At 36.1% G+C, this 25,912-nt stretch overlaps 2 protein-coding genes across 3 annotated transcripts; one reads left to right on the top strand and one right to left on the bottom strand.

The window, feature by feature from the left end:
• The first annotated feature begins 1,878 nt into the window (after positions 1–1,878).
• On the top strand, positions 1,879–12,058 carry LOC121957626 (CMP-N-acetylneuraminate-beta-galactosamide-alpha-2,3-sialyltransferase 1-like). 2 transcript variants are annotated; one of them, XM_042506314.1, is made up of 8 exons: positions 1,879–2,064; positions 4,438–4,629; positions 7,095–7,383; positions 8,800–8,996; positions 9,113–9,280; positions 9,650–9,695; positions 9,800–9,919; positions 10,587–12,058. In XM_042506314.1, the coding sequence occupies exons 2-8, from the start codon at positions 4,598–4,600 to the stop codon at positions 10,752–10,754; spliced, it is 1,020 nt and encodes a 339-aa protein (XP_042362248.1). In that variant the 5' UTR covers positions 1,879–2,064; positions 4,438–4,597; the 3' UTR covers positions 10,755–12,058. The 2 variants fall into 2 exon arrangements, with proteins under 2 accessions (XP_042362248.1, XP_042362249.1); XM_042506315.1 differs by lacking the exon at positions 4,438–4,629.
• A 2,292-nt stretch (positions 12,059–14,350) lies between these two features.
• LOC121957628 (CMP-N-acetylneuraminate-beta-galactosamide-alpha-2,3-sialyltransferase 1-like) lies at positions 14,351–25,484 on the bottom strand. Its single transcript, XM_042506317.1, has 8 exons — positions 25,449–25,484; positions 23,764–23,830; positions 23,542–23,676; positions 20,031–20,227; positions 18,256–18,423; positions 16,288–16,333; positions 16,023–16,142; positions 14,351–15,298 (listed from the first exon to the last, which is right to left on the bottom strand). Exons 2-8 carry the CDS (start codon positions 23,788–23,790, stop codon positions 15,131–15,133), a joined length of 861 nt encoding a protein of 286 aa, XP_042362251.1. The 5' UTR covers positions 23,791–23,830; positions 25,449–25,484; the 3' UTR covers positions 14,351–15,130.
• Positions 25,485–25,912: the final 428 nt, after the last annotated feature.

The raw sequence follows: 25,912 nt of genomic DNA on the forward strand, positions 1-25,912 counted from the left end.
TTTGTATGTAGAGGTAATGTAATCTCAAAACCCTCCATACAATCAGGGACATTTCTGTATTTTGTATTGAGCTTACATTACCTCTACATACAAATGGAACACTGAATCAATGCATTAAAATGGATATTTTATCATTATTAATGTAAACTTTCACATGATAGCTGTAAGTGCATTGAAGAAGAGTTTTGTGGGGCCAGCAGCTGTCAAATGTGCTTGTACTGTAGGGGTGGGGATCCCTTGAGGCCCCACAATACCATATTATCATAATACAATTGAAAATGTGTTGCTATATGCTTGGTACTGTTATATCATGATTTGCAATACATTGTGATTCATTACCTTTTTTTATACTTTAAATTATGCACCAAAAGGAAGCTTTGTTGTGTTATGTTGTTGTTGTTTTTTTGTTGTTATTATCATTATTGTTGTTGTTGATATGATTATGATTATTATTATTATTATTCATGAATTGTGCAAAATAATTTTGTACTTTAAACTATGTGACCAGGTTGTCACCTCATCTTCTATGCTTTCTTTCTTGTATGTTTTATATTGCTCTTGTAAAGCACTTGGTGACCTATGTCTTTGGAAAGCTCTTTATGAATATATTTTAATGACTTGCTTAGTTTTTTTACATTAAGATAAAATTCTCAATCTGTTTATCTCACTTTAGTCTATATTACTGCAGCAAGTTGTATCTAGTAGACTGAAAAAGCAATCTATTCTAATACTTGTGTACATTATCAAAACCCTCATTTGTATTTGCAATATTACTAATTTATATAATTTTATACTATAATGTACTGATTTTTATCCCCCATAAAATACTGTGATGAGCATCACAGAAATTGTAAAAAATAATAACAATATTTTTGGAAAATGTATTTAAACTTAAAAATGGTAATTGACATTTACTAACTTGAAGAAACTGATACTTTGAAAAGAATGTCTGCTCATCACTAGTTTGTTCCTCTTTACTGGTCCCTCCTTCTTTTCCCTTTGACTCATGGCTGTATACTAATAAGTTTTGACCATGCTAAAAATTAACCCTTTCTGAAGGCCTATAGCGACCTCTATAGGATCTTAAAAAAAAAAAAAATGCCTGGTTACATTACCTCTCAGCATTTATTGTCCCACATGAATGCAGATTTGGCCTACAAATGGATATGACAATGCATTACATGAAAAGATGTGAGTGAAACTTTAAAAAATGAGTAATTTTACCTGCCAATGAATAGCTTTTAAGCTTGAAAAAATAATAATAATTATGATTTTCTACTGTGAAGATTTTCAATTATTAATTTAATTTGAGGGTTTTTACACATAAGGTGATGGATTTGCAGAAATTGTATTTTTTACTTTTGTCTTCCAAATGGTCAGTGTATTGTTATTAATATTTTTTACATTGTAAGAGGAACAGTAAGTCGTTATTCAACTAAACTGGAAAAACAATCAGCTCTGTAAAAAAAAAAAAAAAAAAAAAAAAAAAAGACCAAATCGATCAAATATATCCAACAATTCTCAGCTCTATCACATTGCTGATGCCACGATACAGATAGAAATATTAACAGAACTGTGTAGGTGGTGAATAGGTGAATGAATTTTGCTGTCTTATTTTTATCTATTATGCAATCAAATATGGTTTTGTTGACTTTGTATTTGGTTATACCACAAAGTCGTGAAAAGGGGGTTTAAAAAATACCGATTTCTCTCCTCGGTAAAAACTGCAAACTCAGAGAAAAAGCTTGTGCGCTCCATGCGAGACAACCCGAGTTTTAGTGGTAATATAGGAAGAAATGTTGAGGAAACTGTCAAGTGTTTTCAAGAAGAAGTCGCTCAGGATACTGACTTTCAAAGAGCGCACGTGCTGGGCGCAGGGAAGCACCGCGCATCTTCAGTTTCTCTCTCAGAGACGCTTTGAATGAAAACCCGATCGATCATCGTGATGTTTGATCGCAGTAAAGACATATAAGCTTGTTTTCACTGGTCAAGGTTGCCATCTCTCCAAAAAAGAAAAAGCCCGACACCAGTTTCCCGCTAAGGAGCAAAGGAGCAAACTTCTGGGTAAGACTCACTGCTGACAAACTTTACATTGATGGCAAGATGTAAAAAGTTATCCTGCCCCTCTTTCTCTCTCTCTCCTTGTAACTCTCCTTCTCTCCTTCTTTCTTTATCATTTTCTTATGTTTGTAATCTCTTTGGCCCCTCCCTCATTGCTTGATAATTATTTCTAATAATTACGGTCATACAATATCTTTTGTCTTATTTTTTGTTGTTGTGTTTGTTTGGACATATTAACAGACTGCAGAATACCTGAGATACCCTCTCCGTTGGCATTTTATACTTAGACCTTTTTTTCATTATTTAAAGTTATGATGCATAATAAATCACTTTACAGTGCCAGCTGGAATTGCAACGGACTTGCCAGCACCACAAAAAGATTCAAAGTATTTACTTGGCTTAACCTTTTAAAACCTGAGCAACTTGGTTTGGTTTATTTTAAAAACATGGCGAGAATGCAACAAGTGACTTAATAAGACTGATGGCCCAAAACTTAGCAAGAAATTAGCAAAAAATGTTACAAGAAAATTACCTGAAAATAAGTAAAATAGTAAAATAAAATGAAAAAAGTAAAAAAAAAAAAAAAAAAAGATGAAAGAAAAAAATGAATAAACCATAAAAATACAAAAATAGAAATATATGTATTTTTTCTGTAACTTAATTTTAAATATAAAATCATTATAACAAACATAGTTTTCTGGACATTATTCCTTTTAAAAAAAAACAACATTTTCTAATAACCCTTCATTTTTTTTATTTCTTAGTTTTTAGGTTATTCTCTTGTCACCTTTCACTCTTTTTTTTTTGCAATTTGTGGGACTTTTTTGCCAAGTTGCTCATTGCTCATTACAAAATTTTCTCAGGCTTCAAAGGGTCATATATGTGAAAGGGGTCTGAAAGCAGCACAAGAAAACTGATGTGGACCCAGAAAATTCTGAGAACAGTCTCAGAGAGCTCATAATTTAACCTTAAAATATCAAGCAATAGCTTAGGAGTGATTTTGGCTCAGGGATGCTCAACAACTCTTAGCAAGGAAGAGGACGAAACTTTGACCTCAGTGAGAAGGTGTGGTTGACCTTATTGCTAGGTATGATGCAGTCTTTTGAAAGGTGTGATTGGTTGTCCTTTTGTTACCCTACAAGGTGTTGACAGCCAGTGGAAACTAAACAAAGTGTCACAATATGAGACTGTTTTCATTGTGATTGTGACCACTGTGCTGATGAAAGGTTGAGACAGACTCCAATCATCACCGTTGCACTGTTGCTTTTTCCAGTTGCTAAATATTTCAGTGTTGTGATCACTTTAAGTCTGGCATTGGAGCGCTGTTATGTTGGGTGGGACACGCTCAGTGTCAATAGTACTCCTGACTACTCTCAGTGGTTTTTCAACTTCTCTCTGATAAGGAGTATTTCACCAAAGAGGGCCCTAACAAATACTAGACACAAATGCTTTTGAAATTGATGCTACATGACCAGAAACCCCAGAGAATAAGGATGATTTTGAGGTAGAAATGCTACAACTACCAACTAACTAACCCTAACCCTACCCAACAAACACTCCACTTTCATGCAGGAGTTCAGCGTTTGCTTCGTGTCTGAATATGATACTTTTTCTTCACCTTAGTATGTTCTTCTTGTCTAAACTTAACCATCTGTAGCAGAATGTGCTTTTGTTGATGCCAAGGCATTGCTTGCCACATGCTTTTGTTGTCTTAACAAAACCATGTGCATTTGTTTATACCATGCTAGTGACATTCTTGAAAGTAAATTGCAGATGCAGAAGGATACCTTGACCATAATTTGTAGATGTGTATATCCACTGCAAAGTTGTAATATGTGATAGCTTGGGATAAGAACGTGTTGTCAATTTATGCTTAATCCACTGAAAGGTAAGAAAGAATGACCCATTCTCATTCTGAACTCATCAAATAGTGCAGCTCTGTCAGCACTTTCAGTGTATGAGTGTGACACCAAAAGCCACCTTGTGTCCACATGCAATGTGCACAGATGTGTCAGATGATAATGCGGTCGTACTGAAGCGGTGGCATTGTTATCATACCCTGTGCCCACTCCCATCAGGCGGACAGCAACATGCATGAGCGGCATCACTTGATAACGCGGCTGCAGTGCATGCCGGTTGCATGCACCTGAAAGGCTGAGGACAGTGTAAGGTAATAATGCTGCTGCTAACCACGTACCAGGGAGCGTGAGTGTGCTTATAATGCAGATGGCTAGGGAGGTGAATGATGCCCACAAAAAACCTACTTTCATGCAGGAGCTCAGAGTTCGCTACCCATGTGATTTTGTGTGTGTGTGTTGTTTTGTTTTTTTCTACACCTTAACATGTGCCTCTTTTTTGCCTAAACCTAACCATCAGTGACAAATCCCAGCCATCAAGACAGTCCGAGCTGTTGTGTAGACATAGGGACCATGCTGCTTCGTCCCACCACACGTGCAGTTGTTGACATCACCTTAATGGCATCAGCACAGCTGACGCACAAGGATACCTAAAACGTCATAAGTTGGCGCAGAAAGTCATGACAGAGCGACACCATGTGACAAGTTCAGAGTGAGTACGTGTTGGATAGAATGTTGCTCACATAAGCAGTAAAGGAAAAAAAATACATGGGCCAAGTTTAGATGAGAATGGCCCAACAATCTTTCCTGTGCATTTAAAAAAAATAAAATAAAAATCTGGGTTTATATGATAACATTGTAAACATGATCCTTGTGTGCACAGATCCACAAAAACAACCAAAATCGTTGTTGTATGCATGCCACGCCACTAATTGGCGGTCTAACTTTGTAATGACACAACATAAAAGGACCATAAAAGAACACACGTCTGTGTCTGAGTGTAAACAAACAAGAAGACAATGGCGCTCTTTGCTGGAGGAGAGTTAATAAACTCAGTAGAGTCAGAAGCACAAACACAGCTCAGTAGTCTGCCATTGTTGTTATTGTTGTCCTCCTACTTGCGCATGGCTATTTGTATGAAACGTAACGCTCATGCGCAAAGTACAGCCATGACATCACCTTTCTCACAGGATCTGTGCATTGTCAGTTTACACAGTGACAGAAGGGGTGGTATTTTCAAAAAGCTGACACTCTGGAAACCGGTTTCAGAAGTTTGCATTTTCAGGCCCTCAAACACTTTTGTGGTGTGAACGAAAGGCTAAACTGCAACAAAAGTTAAACACTTCATGCAAGAGCCGTTGCTGGATAAACAGCCCCTTAATATATGACTCTTCAAGCTCTAACATTAATGGTAATCATGACACCATTTTAGCTCCATCAGTGGACCCGTCCCCAGCATCTCAGAGCAGAGAGTACTGCTCATTTTATGTACTTGCCGATGTATTAAATGAATCCGATTTGGCTGACACAGCCACTTTTCTGTGGTGTGACAGACACATTACACAGACTAATTTTTGCTTTACTCAAACTTTAAAAAGATTTGGATAAAAAGTATGGGCAGACTGGGTTGTTGCTACGTTTGTCATGTAGAAGCTTTTGTCATTTCGAAACTATGCCAACCTTTCTTGACACGCCCCACTGGCAGTGATGCTACGTCTCCAACACTTCCTCGTTACTTGCTGTTGATTCATTTGGTTGATCAGCTGCAGGTTTTTTTCTTCTTGTCTCACCTGCCTATTTTTAATCTCCTGTCAGGTAAGAGACCTGACAGTCCTAATCCAATTCTCAGTAAATCCTTTAGTTATTTTTACACTGCTATGTGGCACAACACTTTTACAAGAATACATTATTGGAAATTATATGGCAAAGAGGCGACTAAAGTGTGGGATGTATGTAACCTGTTGAACGAGTTATACTGCATGAGATTTGCTTGTAGAGCAGCAGGAAAACATGATATAGCAGGCACGTGCACAGATAGACCCCTGGCAATCCTCAAGTACCTGTTATTTGACCTCTGACTTGATAAGTGCCCTTTTTGCAACACAGATTTTCTAGGCTATTTTTTATAATAATTTTATACTTGAGTTCTAAAATTTGGCTCATTGCATCAATTCTCAATTAAAAGATTTTTCTCTGCCCAACAGCTGCATTTTAGTCTTACCCCTGCCACTCCCTTTTTAACTTTTATTTTTCATTGTTTGTCACTTTATGAAAAAACCAAAACATCCCAACCATTAAGCTTAACATCAAGTAAAGTAGTCCAACTTCAAATCATACCATCGCCCTGCGACTCGCTGACTGACTCGGGTTCACCCACTGCCTGTTGTGAGCAGATACCAAATTGCTTTCCCACTTCCCGGTGTCTTTACAAACCAGATCTCAATTTAAAATATCGCTAACATCATTAGTCTAAACATATTTGACATGCGGTTTGGTGCTGTGTAGAGAGAAGAGGCACGCAGAGCTGCAGCCTCTGCATGCGTCACTTCTCTGCAGTTATTTAAATAAATACACTTAACTTTTGAAATAAATGTATGAAGTGTATGTGTAGCAGCTTTGGTTAAAGATACTGAGACACCTCATGTACGAGACAGACTTTTCCCCTGCTTGTTTCTGTGCACGAATGTAACAAGTGTACAAACTTGTCATAGTCTATATGGTGCTAGCAAACACACAGAAAGCTGTCGACAGGGTTCACTTTGCAAACACAAAATATAAATAATAATATAATACACACATACATATTTGATAATATATTTCATTGCAGAATTTTAACAGTTAATCACGATTCATCGCATTTCATATGTTTTCAATTCCATTCCATAATTTTGCATTTCAGACAGTTCTGAAGTCAACTGCAAATCAGAAAAATACTTTGAGCTACCTGTTAGTTTATTTTCTCTTTGTCATCTTATGTTATTTCGCCGGTTGATAGCAGGTGTGACTGCTGGAATGAGACAATGGGCCAACTTACATTAACTTTCAGATGTGTCTGTATCATAGAGAAGACAGGATGGCATGAACATCAGCCTCTGGCATTATGCTGTTCTCAAATGATCTCTGTTTTTACATATTTATGAAGTGACTTACGTGTTTCATCACATATTGTATCCACAGATTGGCTCTGATCTTCCTTCAAGAACATCACACTGCCAAGATGCTCTCAAGCTTTGGAAAAGCCAGAATACTCCTTTCACTACTGTGCATCGCTACCATTGGGCTGATCTCTAGATTGTCATGGGATTTATCCTTTTTTTCCTTCAACATTCAGAACTCGAGTGTTTGTGCCTGTCACAAATGTTTAAAGGAGGGTGATCGGTGGTTTAGAGAGCGGATCAGGGCAGCTCCTCAGCCCTTTTTGTCAAAAACATATACACCCTCAGAGGCCGATTTCAACTGGTGGAAGGTAAATCTCAGTTTAATTTAAAGATAAAGCACAAATGTTCTGCTTCTGTATCAGTGTTTCACGCTCTGATTCTGCAGTAAAATCAGAAACTTTTGGGTTTCGCGGCATATTTTTTTATACTCCCTTTCTAAAAGAGGAAGGCAGACCTGTTTTTTTTTAACCATAAAAGGTGCCTGTTAAGTGTCAATGGTGTTGTAATCCGAAACTAAACAATTTTTCTGACACATGAGTATGTAAGATAGTAGTGAAAATCGACTCATGCATTAAGGCTGCAACTTATGAGTATTGTAATTAGTTGCAGCGAGCTGACATCCAATCGGCCGACCAAAATTACCGAACCACCAGACTACGGAGCAGCTTCTTTCCCCAGGCTGTGAGACTCACAAACTCCTCCTTCGATGCCAAAAGATGTAGTAAAATTTAGCAATATTTTTTTATTTAACTGTTTTAAAACTACATTTTAAAAAAGAGTGAAATAAATCTACCCTGTATCTTGTATGATGGGCTTGATTTAGAGGCCTTACGTATCACCGACAACACTGCTGTGGTCTTTTCTGCATTGACCTCAGCATTTACATGATAGTACCCTCCACAAGTGTCACCATGTCGGTTGTTTACATCCCACACATCTGCTAGTTTCATACGGCCTGAGGTCTTTCATGTGTCCTCTAGTGGTATCCTCCATTAACACACGTCACATATAGGCAAGTATGTAGACAAAAATGTGCATGACACAGCCAGACATGTATGCAAATGCAAGGTTAAAGAGCATGAAGCTGCTCCACTAAATAGAGGAGTTATCACCTTTTGTTAAAGAAATTTAGATTATGAATGGTAACCAGAAGGGTGTGATTTCATGAGAATCCTGAGGACTGTAATTTCCCTGCTGAAAACAAAAAACAGCTTGACCAGCCTAAGATGGTTAAGCTGGTTGACCAGCTTGTTTGACCAGTTTATGGTATGTTTTCACATAATTTTTGATGGTTTAGCTGGTCATACCAGCTTGTGATGGTCACTCTAGCTGGTTTATCCATTGAAGTTCCTGTAAAACTGAAATCAAATCTATGTCCTTAAGATTGGAGAAATAACAGTGTCATCAGAGGGAAGCATGAAAGGCAAAGTGCATAAATCAGTCTACTGTGGTAAGATATGCACAAAGATAAATGTGCGCACCCCGTCAAGCTGGTCACACCAGCCGGTGGCCCGCCCAGTTAAACCATCATAGACCAGCAAGAACTCGGTGCAGACAGTCTAAGACCATCTACTAGCATAAGCTGGTTTTTATCTGTTTTTTTTGTTTGTTTGTTTGTTTTTCCCAGAAGGGTTTGTATACCACAGCTCTGTTTTTTGGAACTGGTGTGTGAATAAATTGTAAACTGATGCTGGAATATTGTTCTTTTCTGTTCTGTGTGTCAGAGGTTACAGTTGGAAAAACGCAACTTTGTTTTCTACAAAAGAACATTGGACAACCTATTTAAGATATTCCCACCCATTCCAGATGTTGTAAAATCCAGCCCTGACCGCTGCGGGACTTGTGCTGTGGTGGGGAACTCTGGTAATTTAAAGGGATCAGGTCATGGACCTCTCATAGATTTGCATGATATCGTAATAAGGTAAACTATTACTACTATCTTTGAACATTCAACATTTCCATGTGATATAAACTTCATTGAACATATTATTGTCCTTTAACTACATGATAATAAATATGTATTCCTGTGTCTTTTAGAATGAATCGTGGCCGCACCAAAGGCTATGAAGCAGATGTTGGGACCAAAACAACTCATCATGTAATGTATCCAAATAGTGCTATCAATCTGGACAAAACCACTCATCTTGTGTTGTTTCCATTCAAGATAAATGATTTACTGTGGCTCCTCAACCAGTTCAAACCAGGGTGGGTTTGTAAAACAAAGTTGCTATACCTGTATAAAAATCTGTAATTGAATGAAAAACCTACACAGGCAAAAACAACTGCACTTACTGCATACAATTTGAAAACTTTGTAGATGACTTTTTCAGGAAAACTGTATTGTAGGATGGTTCAACTGTGCGCAATAGTTTCTTCTTTGAGCAAAAAATTGACTTCATTGTGATCTGGTTGTAGCTTCGCTGATAAACTATGCTCAGACTAACCAGCAAACAAACCTGTAGAAATGTACTACTAATAATAATACAACTGATACATAGTTATTAAAATATCACTACATAATACTTAATCAGCTCTTTTGGTGCTAAAATGTAAATTTAATGTGACCTCCAACAGGAACAAAAGTGCAGGGAACTCGACAAGGATAGCTAACAAGGATTTGGTGAGTATTTTATATGATTCTGGAAGGGAATGACAAACTTAATAAGTGACTCAGCATGCAACTTATGACACCTATGTCTCATATTTTCATCTGATTCCTAACAGGTCATGATCCTCAATCCAGCTTTCATTAAATATGTTCATGAAAGGTGGCTGGACAATAATGGCTACTATCCATCCACTGGCTTTCTGACTTTGGCTCTTAGCCTGCAGATTTGTGACGAGGTGGGTTTTAAATTACACAATGTACCAAAATGCTATTTTATTGACTCCAGAGTGGAGTCCATGAATTGACATTTGGTGGCAGCAGTGCACCTAGATATAACAATGTGCCAGCAAAAGTAAGGAAGAAGAAGACTGCTAGGCAGTAAATAAATAAAATTTCAGGTTTCAAAATGTCCACAAAATCAAATTGATCAAGTAGACCTGTTGTAAGAGAAAATTAATGCATTTGTGTTAGTTACAACGACTATAGTACAACATTTTGGGAAACTTGTTAGCATAGATTACCATGAAGACTGGCAGCAAACAGCTGGTTCTGTTCAAAGGTAAGGAAATTTGCCAGTGCTTATAGGACACAATTGGACATGTTATCTTATTTTTGTGATAAAAATTAACCTGTAAAAATGACATTCTCCCACACTACCAATTCTTCTTTTTCCATTCTTTAGGCTAAACTAAGCTAAGATAAGCTAAATTAGGCTAAGTAAAGCTAAACTGAGCTAAGAATAATGAAATGTATCCTAACTTCTATAATGTAGCCTAGCCTAGCATTTCAAAATTTTACCAAAGCTTTTATTCAAATTTGTAGGCTATACTTACATTAAAAAGGTTAGTGACAATGAAACTTAAAATCCAGATAAGATACATGGTATAATTTTTGTGTTCCCAGGTCAGCGTTTTTGGGTTTGGAGCAGACAGCGATGGAAAATGGGGCCATTATTTTGAAATTCTCAAAGACAAATGGTTCAGAACTGGAATTCATGCAGGTGGCCATGAATTTAACGTTATTCAGCAACTATACCAAAGGAAACAAATTAACTTTTATAAAGGATCTTAAACGTAATTTATGTTTCTTTATGTCTGTCTCATTGCATTAACATGAATGGAACTTACATTAAAAGGACATCCCACAAATCAAAAACAGCCTTCATGTATGTATTTTTTTTCCTATCAAGATGTGGTGCTTTTTATTAGTCTAGATTTTTTTGGTGTGAATAGCTGAGTGTTGAAGATATCGGCTGAGGAGATGTCTGCCTTCTTTCCAATAAAATGGAACTAGATGCACTGTGATAACCATTGCACCTCCATGCTGCCCCACAAGCCAGGCAGTATAAGTAACTGTAACAATATAATCAGTGTTAACTTAATAAGTTATGGTTTGGATACAGTATCATTAAGATGCACGAGTAAATTGAGAGACATGTTGATAGCGGTGCACCATTCATATTAAAACATATTGGAGGCGCCCCTTAAAAAATTGATATTGTTGTGTTGGACCTTTGCATTTTTTTTATTTTTTTTTTATTTCCACAATTTTATGTTTTCCTTTTACTTTCCTCCCTTCTTTTTTTGTGTCTGTGAAAACATCAAAACTAAATTGATCAAAAGACACCGCAGCTATTATGACTCCAGTATCATGTTCACTGGCTTACTGTCACCCTCACTGAAAGAGAAACCTATGTGCTATTGAGTTATTGCCGTAAGGTACACCTGTGCATTTGTTGCTATGATGAGTCTGCAAGCTGAATGTTGAGTTACTAAATCACCGACACACCCTAACTGTCTACATGGCCTTCTGTTGCCAGACCTCAAGTAAGAATGCACAAACGGGACCGGTTTAACCTGTGTAGCAAGGTGTGAGCGCAGTGCTTCCTTATGAAACACTGAAAGCTTTTTAAGAAAGGGAACATCGCCGGCTTCATCTAGTTGGGGAAGTGATGCGTTTTTTTCTACTGTGTCTAATATTGGATTCCTGACGAGTTGACTTCATTATTTGGAGACCATTTGGTGGATATGGGGAGAGTCTGGTCACTTCCGGGCTGTTATACAAATAATTATTATCACAAAATGTTTGGATTTTTTGTTTCTTTTTTTCTATGGTGTTTGATGGATATTCATTTATTTTCCTGCTTTTAGCTTGAATGAAATTTGAAAATATAAGGAAGTATTGCTGGTCTGATTATTGCTATGGTTGTGTGTGTGTTTTTTTAAGCCTTGATTTTTTTAAAAATGATTTGCTTATTTATTTCAAAGTCCTTTTGCCACTTCTCATAACGTAGCAGTACCAAATCATAAAGCTAATCAGAATACAGATGTATTTATGTTGTAATGTAAATACTTCCCTTTTGGAGACAATTAAGTCTACGCTATTAATCTATCTTAAATGTCTTATATTGTAAAAAGTCACAATTCCATGCCTTTTTAAAATTATAAAGCAGGTAAAGGTGCTATTTAAATATTGTGAAAGTATTAAAATGATCAGTACAAAGAGTAATGCACACAGTTGAAACTGCACTCTGCACCCCCAAATTATGACGTGATTTGTAGTTAGAGTACACAGGAAAATGGTGGTCTATGTTGTATATAAGTTTCATGGAAACAAAGTATATGTTGTAATTAGTTTTCATCCAAGCTACTTCTGTCTATAAGCAGCCTTAGCAACCCAATTTTTACCTCTCTCTTAAGGAATTAATTTAATTCTGCTCCACCAAAATAATCAGCTGCTATGGCTAAATGAAAATGTTTTTTGTGAATGATATATTAGATGTTAAAACGAGATTTCCTTAACCCATGAAATATGAGGCTATATGAACAAGGCATTCCTATATTCTGCTATTATCTAATCAAGATTTTTTTTTAATGTATTGTGCCTAAAAGTAAGAGGACATCACACATTTATTATGGTTTTGTCCAGTTGTTGCATCCTTTTGGCACCAGGTGGTAGAAACAAGCATTTTTTAATTTTTTATTTTTTTTTTATCTTTATCCATCCTCAATATTGTTGGAGGTTGTAAGATGTCATAAATATATAACCAGCAATGTTGTGTTGCTTGGCAAAGTTTATGTATTTTTGATACTGAAAAAAAGCTCATTCCTCAGACATCATCACATTAAGGAAAAGATCATTAGAAAAGGTACAAAAAAGAGATAAAGAATAAACAAAGAGAGTCACTGACTGTATGAAAAACTTGGGATTCTGAGTTATGACTATAGTCTTCATTATATGCTTCATCACTATATGCTCCATTCTTTTTGTGTTTTCCTGGCTATCTCTATATGTTTATATCTATATCTATATCTATGTGTGTGTGTGTGTGTGTGTGTGTGTGTGTGTGTGTGTGTGTGTGCGTGGGTGTGTGTGTGTGTGTGTGTGTATTATATATATATATATATATATATATATATATATATATATATATATATATATATATATATATATATATATATATATATATATATATATATATATATATATACACACACACACACACACACATATTACAAGTGCTTCATTGGTTCCTAGCACTATGGGTTGCCAAAGCATTATTGGCTATATAATTATTTTAACAATCATATATATTTAAAAGGCTCCATTCTTTTTCACACTTTTTGTGTTTTCCTGGATATATATATAATATATATATATATATATATATAAACATTGAGAGAGAGAGAGAAACAGGAACACAAAACTTTTAACTTTTAAAATGTGTTTTGTTTTTTTTTTTTAAAAAAAAAAAAAAAAGAGTAAAGGTTTCCTAAAAATATCAGGAAAACTCAGGAAACAATCTGCTCAGAATCAACACAAGCCTCTTACAGCCAGGTGTTCGGGTTAGTTCTACAGTTTTATGTTGTTCTGTACTGTTATTGTTTTGTAAAATATGTTTTTTGTCAGTGATAAAATGGAATGTGTGCATATGTGTTTTGTAAATTGTAGTTATATATATTGCACACGCACGCACACGCACACACACACACACCAAAAAACATAAGTACAAAACCAATTTTTAAATTGAATAACAGAATATTTAGTCACTAACAGCCAAATGACAAAAAGCATAACTTGGATAAAGCCAGCAACCTCACAGATCCCCTCTCCAAAAATGGAAGGAATAAGGAAGCACTGACGGTTGCGTGGTGCTAAACTGGCAAATCCGGTCCTTTTTGTGAGTTATCAGTTGGGGTCTGACAACCAAAGGACTCATTTGTCTAAACACTGAGGACGTGTTCCATCAATGTCAAGAGATCCTTATTTTAATAACAGTATTCTGTGTTGTCACAGTATAGCTCATGGGTTTCTCCATTCGTGACGGTGCCAGTAAGCGGAGTGATATAAGAGTCATACTGACACACCCAAATGGAACACAGCCATTATTATCAGCAACACCTGCTGTGTATGACAAGTCTTTTTGTTCATTGCATTTTTAATATTTTCTATAATCATTTAACACATGAATACATTAAAGTTAAAAAGACTATCTCCTATGTGTAGTGTCTTTTTCCCTGTGTTTAAAAAGCCTGTGTTTACTTCACCTAGAAAAGGATGAGCTGCCACAACTTTGCCACAACTTTGTGACTCAGCCAAACTGAGATAATCAATTTAAGAAGAGCCACAGAGCCATACTGGAAATCTCTCTCTTTTTTTTTTTTTAATTGGTTTGTGTTTTCTCCAGAATGTAAATAAAGGGCACAGATATTGTACCTGATTGTAAACACAATGAATGGTTTGCTACACTAGGCTACTACTTTACTTAATATATTGATGGAAAAAAAAAATACAGAAGTTCAAAAAATGACTTGAACTAATTTAAAAGCTCAATAAATAACAGCATGACTAATAAAAGGCCACATCTATATATCTACGTAATCAAGTTTTTTGTTTTTTTTTTCCGATGCTCTATTACAAGGTTCAATGTGTAAGATTTAGGGGGATTCAGTGATCATCTAGTGATGATGCAACCAGCTGAAAAAGAATTGACTTGGTGTTCATTGTGAAGGAGGCTTAAACCGAGTGCCAAATTGTCCGCAGAGACCTCCTTTTCAAAACAAGAACCAGGTGATTGAAAACAGTAAAAACACTTAATGAAGCACTTTCACATTACAAAACAATGATTTTTTAAAGGCGGATTGTTACAGATGGGCTTATAACTACAGCGATCGACATGAAAACACGAATGGTTCTATATGGCGATGGTGTTTGGTTTGTCCATTCTGGGCTGCTGTAGAAACATGGCGGCGCAACATTGTGATTTCTATAAATGAGGTCCTGCTCACTATGTATATAAGAACAGCCCATTTTATTAATAAAAGGGTGATTCTAATACTAATTCTATTATATTCTATTTCTTTCAATATGTCCCCCTATAACCTTCACAAAGAACAGTACTCAGTCAATGACTTACAGACACAGACTGAGAGAAATAAAAATTATATTTAAGATCCTTTAAAAAAACGGATTCTCTTCTCATGGTATAGTTGTTGGATAACTTCATATTCATGCATTCCTGCGTGAGGTCCAGTTCTCAGCTTTTTGTTTCTGAGAATCTCAAAGTAATGGCTCCAGTTTCCATCACTGTCTGCACCAAATCCAAAAACACCAACCTGAGGAAAAAAAAAAGCTCAGCTAGATTAACCCCATGAAACCTGAGCAAATTGGTTTGATTTCCTTCAAAAACATGGGAAGATAAAGCAACAACAGAAGAAATGACCCAAAAATTACTAACACATTTGTAAAAAGAGCAAGAAAATTTACTGAAGATTTATAAACAAAACAAGTTTTAATAAAGGGCAAAGACATTACCTGTGACAAGTGCTTTAAAAATTATAATAATTTTGTGACATGATTTTAAAGATCTAATTATGATAGTTATAAATATTTTTTCTTGCTTGTTTTTCCTTTTACCCTAGACATTTTCTGTGGTTTTTCTGTTAATAGCTTTCTAAATCAATAAAGTTATTGCAGTTTAGAAGCATTTCTTACCAAGTCACTCATTGCCTTTTTTCCATGTTTTTTAAAGATGTCTCACTGATTTGCTCAAAGTTTAAATACTTAGAAAATGTGTCTGAAAGCAGTACAAGAAAAGTAACGTCACCACAGGTTTCAAAGGGTTAAAGTATTGTTGGCACTTAAATTTTTAATGCACGTTTTTGAATAAATGTTTACACTTATGAAAGTGATAACACTTATTACTATTTTCTAATGTAAAGTTTGCCTCTTCTTTCTTGACATTGCTTGTGCATCATTGTTTATAGGTGCACTGTTGCTACTAACAGTCAATCAGTGGAATAGCATGAAATTGTTGGTATAATATGTATTTGAACTCACCTCATCACAAATCTGCAGGCTAAAAGCCAATGCCATAAAGCCAGTAGATGGATACCTTCCCTTTTTTTCAAGCCAAAGTTCATGAACATATTTCATGAAAGCTGGATTGAGGATCATCACCTGTAACAAATCAGACATAGCCTTTAAAGTGACATTAATATAGCATTCCTTTCTGCAGTCAGACAATACTGCACAATGTAGAACTGAGTGACTGCTCAAATATGTCTTTCTTAAAAAAATTAAAAAAAAAAAAAAAAATACTCACTAAGTCCTTGTTCGCTATCCCCTGTGAGTTTGCAGCATTTTTATCCCTGTTGGAGGTGATATTTATTTTAGCACAGAGTGAAAAAAATAAACATTAAAAAGAATTATTTAGTAATGGTTATAGAACTATCATTCATAAAGACCACACAAACAAACCTTTTATTAATAAGTCGCTGGATAATACCCATGCCTTTCTATATTTCTGAAAATAAACACAATTCTGTTTTCACAGGAAATGTACACTCTCTGCTTTTTAGATGCATACAGAGTCCCGGGTGAAAGTCCAGGGTTTGTTTGAACCATCCACCTCCTTTTCCACCTGCCTTGAAGGGATTTTTCAACTACTTATATTATGTTGTTATAGGCTGTGTTATAAATTAAGGCCACCCAGGGGCATTTCATACTGCTTTGACAGGTGCTGTCTGGCTGATAGCGGACGTGTTTGACATTGAAATGAATGGCCAAGAAGCAGCATTTGACAAGTTGGCAATGATAATGAGCTGCCCAAGTACACTCAGGGGGGCCTGAGTTGGAGCCTGTGCGTGTAGTCACTTGTCAAAGAGCTTAGGCATTCATGTCAATAACAACCCAATAGCCCAAACATCCATGTTGAAGATTCAAGAAAGAAACCATCAAGATATGTTTCAAATGAGTGTTTCTATTCCCTCAGTTTATCTACAGAACAGCTAAATACTATGCAATATGGGCTCTTAAACTCTGTGAGAAAAGACAGCGTGTTGTTCCTGCCCTGCTGGGGGGCTGGGGTGTGGGCCTTTTGGTTCTCAGTTTATAAACTGATTGTGTCATAATTTGCCTATTCCTAGAAGGTAGATGCTCTGCTTTTCAAATGTTAATCTGATTGTGTCACAAAGTAGTAGTGTGTGAGCTCAAATTACTGTGAAACCACTGTAACAATAAAAGCTGATGTTGTAGGTTGGTAGGGTATCTCAGGACAGTTATGAAGGAGCAGTGTTAGTAGAGTGAATGAGCCTGATGCAGTACAAAATAAAAGGTTATTAATATAAAGGAGCTGCTTCGATTTAAACATGTTAGACTGTAAATCATATAAGACTCAAAACAGATAAACTGACTTTACACCACTTCCACACACAAAATAGGTGGACAAAGTTGGCAATTAGCTTTAGCAGCTAAAGAGCCAGATTATTCAACTGCTAACATTCACCATTGGATGGTCAGAAACACAGCTGTAAATTAATGCTAATGTTGATCTGTCTCTGTAATGAAGCAAGTGTAACGCTAATACATTCGCAATATCAACTTTATAGGGTGACTATATCTAAATATTCTGAATACAATAGCACAAATGGATAATTCAAAAGCACAAGCAAGTACTAGTCCAGATATAGCTGGAACGTCCTCATGTCACTGCCTACTTTCTCTTGGCTCGTTGGAATTTGGCTTTTTGTTGAGTCTGAGGACAGTTTATCAGCTAAGCCACAACTTGATTGCAATAAAAGCTATTTTTTTTTTTTTTTGCCTAGAGGAGAAACTATTGCTCAATGTGATTACTATCCAACTGTACACTTTTTCTGCAATCAATCACAAAGCTTCCTTATAGATTTTACCCAGTCATCAAAATGGATATTTCAGACAAACAAATCTGTTCAGTGTGATTATTTTTTCCTAATTAGGTTTTGGCATTCGCTTACAGATTTACATACAAGTACAGTGAAAGGGTGCATTTAAGTACTATCCCCTCCGGACAATTCATTGCTTTCCAATGACTTCATATTGCAGACGGTGCCTCCTTGTCATGATTAATATAGTCATTTGACATGCTGATATCTAATGTTTTTAGCCAGCTACAGGTATTTTTCTTAGTATGTTAGCCCTTGGTTGCAGCTGCAGAATGAGGCACCAATAGATTTCCCTTCACATGGGCATGGTTTTCAGAGTACAATGCATCGTGTTTTGTCTCTATACTGAAAAATATATTTGAAAAACCTACCCTGGCTTAAATTTGTTGAGAAGCCACAATAAATCATTTATCTTGAAAGGAAACAGCACAAGATGAGTAGTGTTGTCCAGAGTTATTGCACTCTCCGGATACATTACATGATGGGTTGTTTTGGTCCCAACATCTGTTTCATAGCCTTTAGTACGGCCGTGGTTTATTCTAAAAGATACAGAGAAATACATCATAAATATATTGTACAACCTCGATTTTAGAAAAGTTGGGACACTGCAACAAACTTAAATTAAAACTAAATGCAATGATTTGAAGATATTTTGGACCCATATGTAACTGAATACAATACAAAGACAAAATATTTTATATCTTCTGTAAATATGTGTTCATTCTGAATTTGATGCATGCAATGTGCCAAAAAAGTTGGCACTGGGGCAACAAAAGACTGGGTAAGTTGTAAAATGCAACAAACAAACAAACAAACAAACAAACAAAAAACAAATAAACAAACACTTATTTGGAACATAGGAAAACACGTCAGCTGGTAACAGATTAGGATATCTCTACTGACTATAAAGGGGTATCCTCCAAAGGCTCAATTGTTCATAAGAACTGTAACTTTTTGGGAAAAAAAATTGCAACAGCGAAACAGAAAGAAACCCTCACCTTTCTCAGTGCACAATTGCAAAGAGTTTGGGGATTTCACCATCTACAATCAATAATATCAAAAGATTCAGAGAATCTGGAGAATTTTCTTAACAGTTTAATTGCAGTGCTGTCAGAGAGTTGAAAAATTACAGTCATTCAGTGCTGGATTTCAGATTTGTCCCTTACGTTGACTGTATGAAGGATATTACTACATGGTAAACATTAGTTAAGTCTCTACTGTGCAAAGAGAAAGCCATGTATTTACAACATCCAGAAACACTGCACTGTAAACATTTATTCAAACACAGCCCTGAGCTTATCTGAGATGGACTGATACAAAGTGGCTGTATGCTGTGGTCTAAGGAGTCCACATTTCAAATTGTTTATGAAAATCTTGGATGCATTGTCTTCTGAGCTAAAGAGAAAAGGACCATCTAGATCATTACTAACTCAAGTTCAAAATCCAGCATCTGTGATGGTATGGTTGAGGGGGTTAGTGCCCACTATGGCTCACCTGCAAATCTGCGAAGGCATTGTAAATACCAAAAGGTACATATAGGTTTTGGTGCAACATATGCTGCCACCCAGACCACATCTTTTTTAAGAGACATTCGTCCATATTCCAGGAGGAAAGTAAGATGCATTCTGCACATTTTTACAACAGCATGGCTTTTATAGTATAAGGGGGCAGGTACTAGTCGGGGTACAAGTGTTATTAAAAAGAAAGGTGATATAACACAGTGGTAAACATGTCTCTGCAGCCATCAAATCCAGACCAACTGTATATTTACCAAAAAAAAAAAAAAAAAAGAAAAGTGTATTAGTTTAAAGATTCAATATTTTGTTTGTTTTAAATTAAATGTATGTCTAAAAGGATTTGCAAATCATTGCATTCTGTTTTTATTTATGTTTTTCACAGCATATCAACTTTTCTGGAATTTGGATTGCAGTTAAAAAAAACAATGATGGGGGAAATTATGTTCACAATACATAGAAATCCTGAATCAGTATTTTGCTCATCCCCTACTGTATAAGGCAGAGAAATTTTGACTTTTAGATGGTACTATATTTTTGTTAAGCTACAAAGGAAAAATATTCAGAATTTGCCTTTGTGTCAACACCATTGTTCAAACTGAATTTTAAAAAAAATGGTAGTCATAACTTACCTTATTACGGTATCATGATAATCTATGAGAGGTCCATAATGTGATCCCTTCAAATTACCAGAATTCCCCACCACAGCACAAGTCCTGCAGCGGTCAGGGCTGGCTTCTACAACATCTGGTTTGGGTGGGAATATCCTAAATAGGTTTTCCACTGTTGTTTTGTAAAAAATAAAGCTGCGTCCTTCCGACTGTAACCCCTGACACACATAAGGGAGAGAAAAAAACAAACATTATTTCAGCATCAGTTTCGGATTTAACCACATACCAGTTCCACTTGCAATTTACATTTCTTAGGTAAAAAGCCTGTCAAGGTATTCACACTAATTAATCCCACCTGGGTAGAGAGACATTAAAGAGAAAAGGGAAACATTAAAGACATTTCATTGTACGATTATTTGATTTTGTCTCTTGTTAATAGCTATTTTGTATAATTGGGGCCTTTCTTTTTCAGTAAGTTGTAAGGAAAATGTTGAAAAAAACTGAAATAAACCTGTGCATGTACTACATGCTTCCATCATCATTTGCCTGCTTGTAGAGTCCACTTACACTGAACTGGTGAAGAATGGGTTTGTTGATGGTCACTGGATGCATTAATACCCGACAGAATCACGCCTGCACAACCATGATGCTAATTTGAGCATTACAAAGTTGTAAGTCTGTTGCCCTTCTGTCAGCACTGCTAAATTTGGGCTTATGTCTTTTTTGCAAGTATTCGTTGTGCTTTTGGGGGTGGGGTTTTGAACAGTGGTGTCATGAAAACTATTTACTTTCTAGGACTAGGAAATCATCTCACCAATCAGTGGACTGTCCTCCTGCGGACCTCTGCTAGCTGGTCAAGGACTCTGGTGAGAGAGAGTGTAGGAGGTGTCTGCCCTATCATGAATAAGGACTGGTATGACAATGGAAATGTGAGGTGAGCTGTCCTGTCCCTGCTCCACAGGGGAAATAAAAGTACGGATGGCAGAGAGCATTTGGGCAGCAAATTTATCTTTCGTGGGATGGTAATGTATGACACATCCTACTCTGCCTTACTCTGCCTCTGATTGGCTTACACTGACACTCTCCTAACTTCTCTCCTTCTCTTGCCAATGAAGGCAACAAGTACAACCCAGTCAGAGAGGGAGTAGGGTGCATCACGCTTTTACCATCCTAAGAAAATTTCCATTTGGGAGAAAGCCACCGTGTTGAGATCAACATATGCAAATAAATTACAACGCATATCCAACCTTGTATGATATTATGTGACAAATGATTGATTGATTGATTGATTGACTGATTGATTGAATAGCACCTCAACTCAGATCATCTTACAAAATGTTAAAACTCACAATAAAGCTCAGTGAAACTGAGGAGAGCTGCAGATTCAGGTGATAATTTTCTGTAGATTCTTCACTAGAAGCACCCCCTTTCAAACTGTAATGTTTTCTCATCATCTCCATACTGACTTTTCTTGCAAAAAATTTTTAAAATTGATTATTTTAAATGGGAATGTGACCTCATCAATTGCGAGTCGGCCATCTCTGAAGGATAATAGTGAGATCACCATCTGTTGACTATTGACTTGTGTAAGAAAGAACTGCTGAACTTACACAAAACACTACTCAATTAATGTGATTTTAACCACCGAATACAGTATTTAAAATTCATAATTAGACTCAAAGGTAAGCAAATGTTATGCATTTCATTTTCAATCATTTTTTGTCACATGGTATTATACATGGTGAAATGCCAGTGATTCCTTAACCTTGTGCACAGTAATTTAGACTATATTTGCATCTTCTCACATTGTTGGCCGCTGTCTTATAATTGTCCATGTTTCCAGATGGTTCAGGTAAGCCATGGTTTCTGGTTGTGGAATGATTTAACCGTCCACACATCCTGGCTGCTGATTCTTAACAAGCAGCAGCACTCCACAGCCATTTTTCTTTCTTTCTTTCTTTCTTTCTTTCTTTCTTTCTGTGGTTTTATGTTAAGGCTAGCAGTGATCCACAGCAGGACCAGGACAGCACAGATTTCCGTAGACACACCAGTCCTTCTTCACCATAAATCACATGCCTCCTCTCCTTCCCTCGCCAGAGTCTTCTGCTCTGTCAGATCAGCATATAGAAAAATACTGGTATATTAATTGTGCATGATAAGCCGCCAATGTGTTAGTATTGTGTTAGGTTTTTCGCTTGTAGGTCCTGAAGATCCTGTACCCACCCCTTTGTAAATTGGACCTGGACCTCCAAACATTTTTTGAGTTGCTGACGTGTGTAGACACCAGCGCTAAATACCAGATAGATGAAACCATGAGGTTAATGGGTGGAAAACTGTAAAGGTCTGTAAGGATCCTTATCATTAACTGTCTTTTAAATTTTGTAATATTTTGCTCAGTTAATTCTTTCAAGAGTTTATCTTCATGTCAGTATTAGTTTTTTTTAATGATTAACTGCTGATTAGACTGGCAGCTATCAGAACTAGATGGTGGCACTGCTCCCAGAATGCTTTGCAGTTCCCAGTCCCTACAGTTGCTTTCAGTCTTACTAAAGTGCCCAAAAAACAAGTGTTGGCACATATGCAGTAGGTGAATATTTATTGTTTTGAATATTTCCTTTTTAAAAATAATTTCTATGTGATTAGCATTCAAAACTGTTTGATTTTAATTTCCCACTGGAAAAAAAACGTGCTTTTTAACTGCAACAAAAATCAGTTGATTGTCAGGTTTAAAATTAATCTCAAATGATTTGAAAAGTGATTATTTGGTTTGAGTAATTAGAAAAAAGGTCAAAATGATAATAACTAATTGATTTATCAACAAAAAAAAAATCAACAGATTATTCAGTCAGTCAGTCAGTCATTTTCTGTAACCGCTTGTCCTCGTAAGGGTCGCGGGTCAACAGATTATTCAACAATGAAATTCATCACTTGTTGTGTTTGTTAGCCTTAAACCTTTTGAAACCTACATTGTTTTCTCATGCTGCATTTAAATGCCTTATACAAGTATTCAAACTTTTGAAACCTGAACAAATTGGTTTGATTTCTTTCAAAAACATGGGGTTAAAAAGGCAATGACCAACTTGGCAAGAGATGTTCCTCAAATTGCAAGAAATTTATATTAAAAAAGGGAACAACAAATTCATATTTTATATGTTAAATAATTACATATTTAAATTTATGCCACCTTTTTGGGTCATTTTCTTATTTTTAGTTTCCTTTTCCTTTTTTTGTCATTCTCAGGTAATTTTCTTGTAACATTTTACTCATGTTTTGCAAATGTTTGGGCCACGTACCTTTAAGTTGCTCATCCTCATCTACCCATGTTTTTGAAAAAAAATCAAACCAATTTTCTTAGGTTTCAAAGAGTTAAATTGATTTTCCATTTCCTTTTCAAAAGGAAATGCAAAAATGTGCAGAGAACCCATAATAGTTGCTGATTTTATAACAGGACCAGTCAAAGTGTCTGAACAATCAACAGTGAAACAGAAGCAGAACATTTGTGCTTTATCTTTAAAATTAAACTGAGATTTACCTTCCACCAGTTGAAATCGTCCTCTAAGGGTGTGTAGTTTTTTGACAAAAAGGGCTGAGGAGATGCCTTGATAAGCTCCCTAAACCACGGATCACTCTCTGTTAAACACTTGGGACAGCCACAAAGACTTGAGTTCTGGAGGACCAGGGAAAAAACAGATAAAGTCCACGAAAATCTGTAGATCAGCCCGATGGCAACAATGCACACAAGGGAAATAATTACTCTGATTTTCCCCAATCTTGAAAGCATCTTGACAGCTTTTGGCTCTTGAAGGAAGATCTGAGTCAATCTGTGGGTACAATATGTGATGAAAGAGGCGAGTCACTTTACGTGTGGAAAAAAAAAAGGAGGTCATTCGAGAACATAAGTATGCAAAAGGTTACCCATTATATACATGTGACCTCATATGGCACGAAAATAACAGAAGATGACAACAGATTTTTTTTTTTAAATCATAGAGCATTGGGCTACAGCATTCATTCATTGGGCTACATACATTCATTTTCCTTGTTATTGGTCTCCAAACAGATCATGGCTCTGTCTCAAGACTGTATTGTCCAAGAAAGCTACGGGGAATAACCATAGACACCTAACTTATTAACTGCTGGTTCCCCAAAGCACCAGAAGCCGCATCCATAAGCATTTCTCCGGTAGCATCCTCAAGTATTAAGCAGATATAATTTGGCCATTAGCGTCACCTCTTGACAATAACTGGAACTGTTATTGAGCTGGCTAACATTAGCCATCCTCAATAATAATCTAACAAAAGAGAAAAAATATCCGCACACTGGAGTACAGCTGCCGATATTTAATTGACTACAACAGATACAAAGTTTCAACCTAACGATGGGCTTGAGTATGGAGAAATAACAAAAAATAAAAAATAAAAATAATAATAATGATGATAACACTAATAATAACGATGAAACTTCTACTACTACGACTACTTATCCGGCACCTGGTCTCAAATCAGGTTGGATGTGCACACAAATACTCTGCCGACCATCTTCAATGTTACTCAATGTAATTAACAATTTGAGGGTTGATTTGTTATGGATAATTGAATACATGCAGCCCACAGTATTCACATATTGGCTATACTGGACCCAACAGTGGCTTAATTTGAGTTATATGCAGGTACTACAGAGCTGTTTGGAGACCAATAACAAACAAAAAAAATCTAAATATGTCTGTTCGGTTTCTTTAAGTATCAATATTATGTAATGGGTTGTTTTTTGGTTTTTTTTTATTTTGGGGTACAAGCATGTTTCTGTGAAAGGTGAAACAGCACTACCCTTGATAGACATTGTTGTTGCACTAAAGTGTGGCCAAGGTGCAAAGTTTGAATGCTGTCACTGACAAAATTACTCTTCATAAAGACAGGAAATACAAAGCAGTGAACCTTTGACATCTTTTCTCTGCTGCTCTACAAGCGAAAAAAACTCATACTAATTCAGCAGGTCACTTTAGGAACAGTGAGAGACAAAAGGAAAAATATTTAGGATGCTTTGAGCACAACAGCCATGATATTTAGTTTTACTCAATTAATAAATGAACCTAAAATTACAGTTTTATATAAAGTGTTTTACCTTCTACCAGTTTCTATAAAAAGTACAATCCCTCACTTAAGTTGCCTTTTCACCATAAAATGACTAACAGTACATTAAAAGGTATTTTTATAAGTGTTATGCTTGCCAACAGCATAGACATAACTACATAATTCACTGAAAATCAGATCAGGACTTTACCACAGGCAAGTCATCTCTGTTTTGAATTAAAGCCTCCAACCTACTAAAACAATGGGCTATATTCTTTCACCGTATGCTAGTTAATTCTTTATCGTTCTTATTATAAATTGGCAAATAACAATCAGTGAAACATGTAACATAGATGAAATTTTCTCTTACCTGACAAGAGCTTTAAAAAAAGAAAGAAAAAAAACAGGCAGGTGAGGCAAGAAAAAAAGGAAACACCTCGCAGTTGAGAAACCCTGAAATGACAACAATGAAATGAGCAGATGAGCAGCAGGTCATGAGGAAGTGCCGGAGGCTTGGCATCAATACGGGGGGGTGTGTCAAGAAGAGCTGGCATTTCAAAACCAGAAATGCTTTGTTTGAATTTAAATGACATGTAAAGTCAGTTTTATATCATTAAAGATATATTTTGATTTTATTTTGAATGGTCCATTCCTCTTATTTAAAGCACGTTGAATCCCCTCTGTGTATGAAATGAGCTCTAAAAATAAACCTGCCATGCCTTGCCTATATTATTAATCTCCCCTTCATTTAAACTTACAATTATACTAATGTTTTTACTTAATGTTTTTTTCTTTTGGTTTCTTGGTTGCTTATTGTTTTCTTTTGTAATTATC

Source organism: Plectropomus leopardus, chromosome 18 (assembly GCF_008729295.1).
Source record: "Plectropomus leopardus isolate mb chromosome 18, YSFRI_Pleo_2.0, whole genome shotgun sequence".
NCBI classification, from domain to species: Eukaryota; Metazoa; Chordata; class Actinopteri; order Perciformes; family Serranidae; genus Plectropomus; species Plectropomus leopardus.

Excerpts from the sequence above, each read along its gene's own strand:
- LOC121957626 (XM_042506314.1), top strand. The coding sequence starts at position 4,598 with ATGACAGAGCGACACCATGTGACAAGTTCAGA. Across the intron at positions 9,281-9,649 it reads CTCAACCAGTTCAAACCAGG|GAACAAAAGTGCAGGGAACT; the intron begins GTGGGTTTGTAA and ends GACCTCCAACAG. Across the intron at positions 9,920-10,586 it reads GCCTGCAGATTTGTGACGAG|GTCAGCGTTTTTGGGTTTGG; the intron begins GTGGGTTTTAAA and ends TTGTGTTCCCAG.
- LOC121957628 (XM_042506317.1), bottom strand. The coding sequence starts at position 23,790 with ATGCTTTCAAGATTGGGGAAAATCAGA. Across the intron at positions 16,143-16,287 it reads GGATAGCGAACAAGGACTTA|GTGATGATCCTCAATCCAGC; the intron begins GTGAGTATTTTT and ends GATTTGTTACAG. Across the intron at positions 15,299-16,022 it reads GCCTGCAGATTTGTGATGAG|GTTGGTGTTTTTGGATTTGG; the intron begins GTGAGTTCAAAT and ends TTTTTTCCTCAG.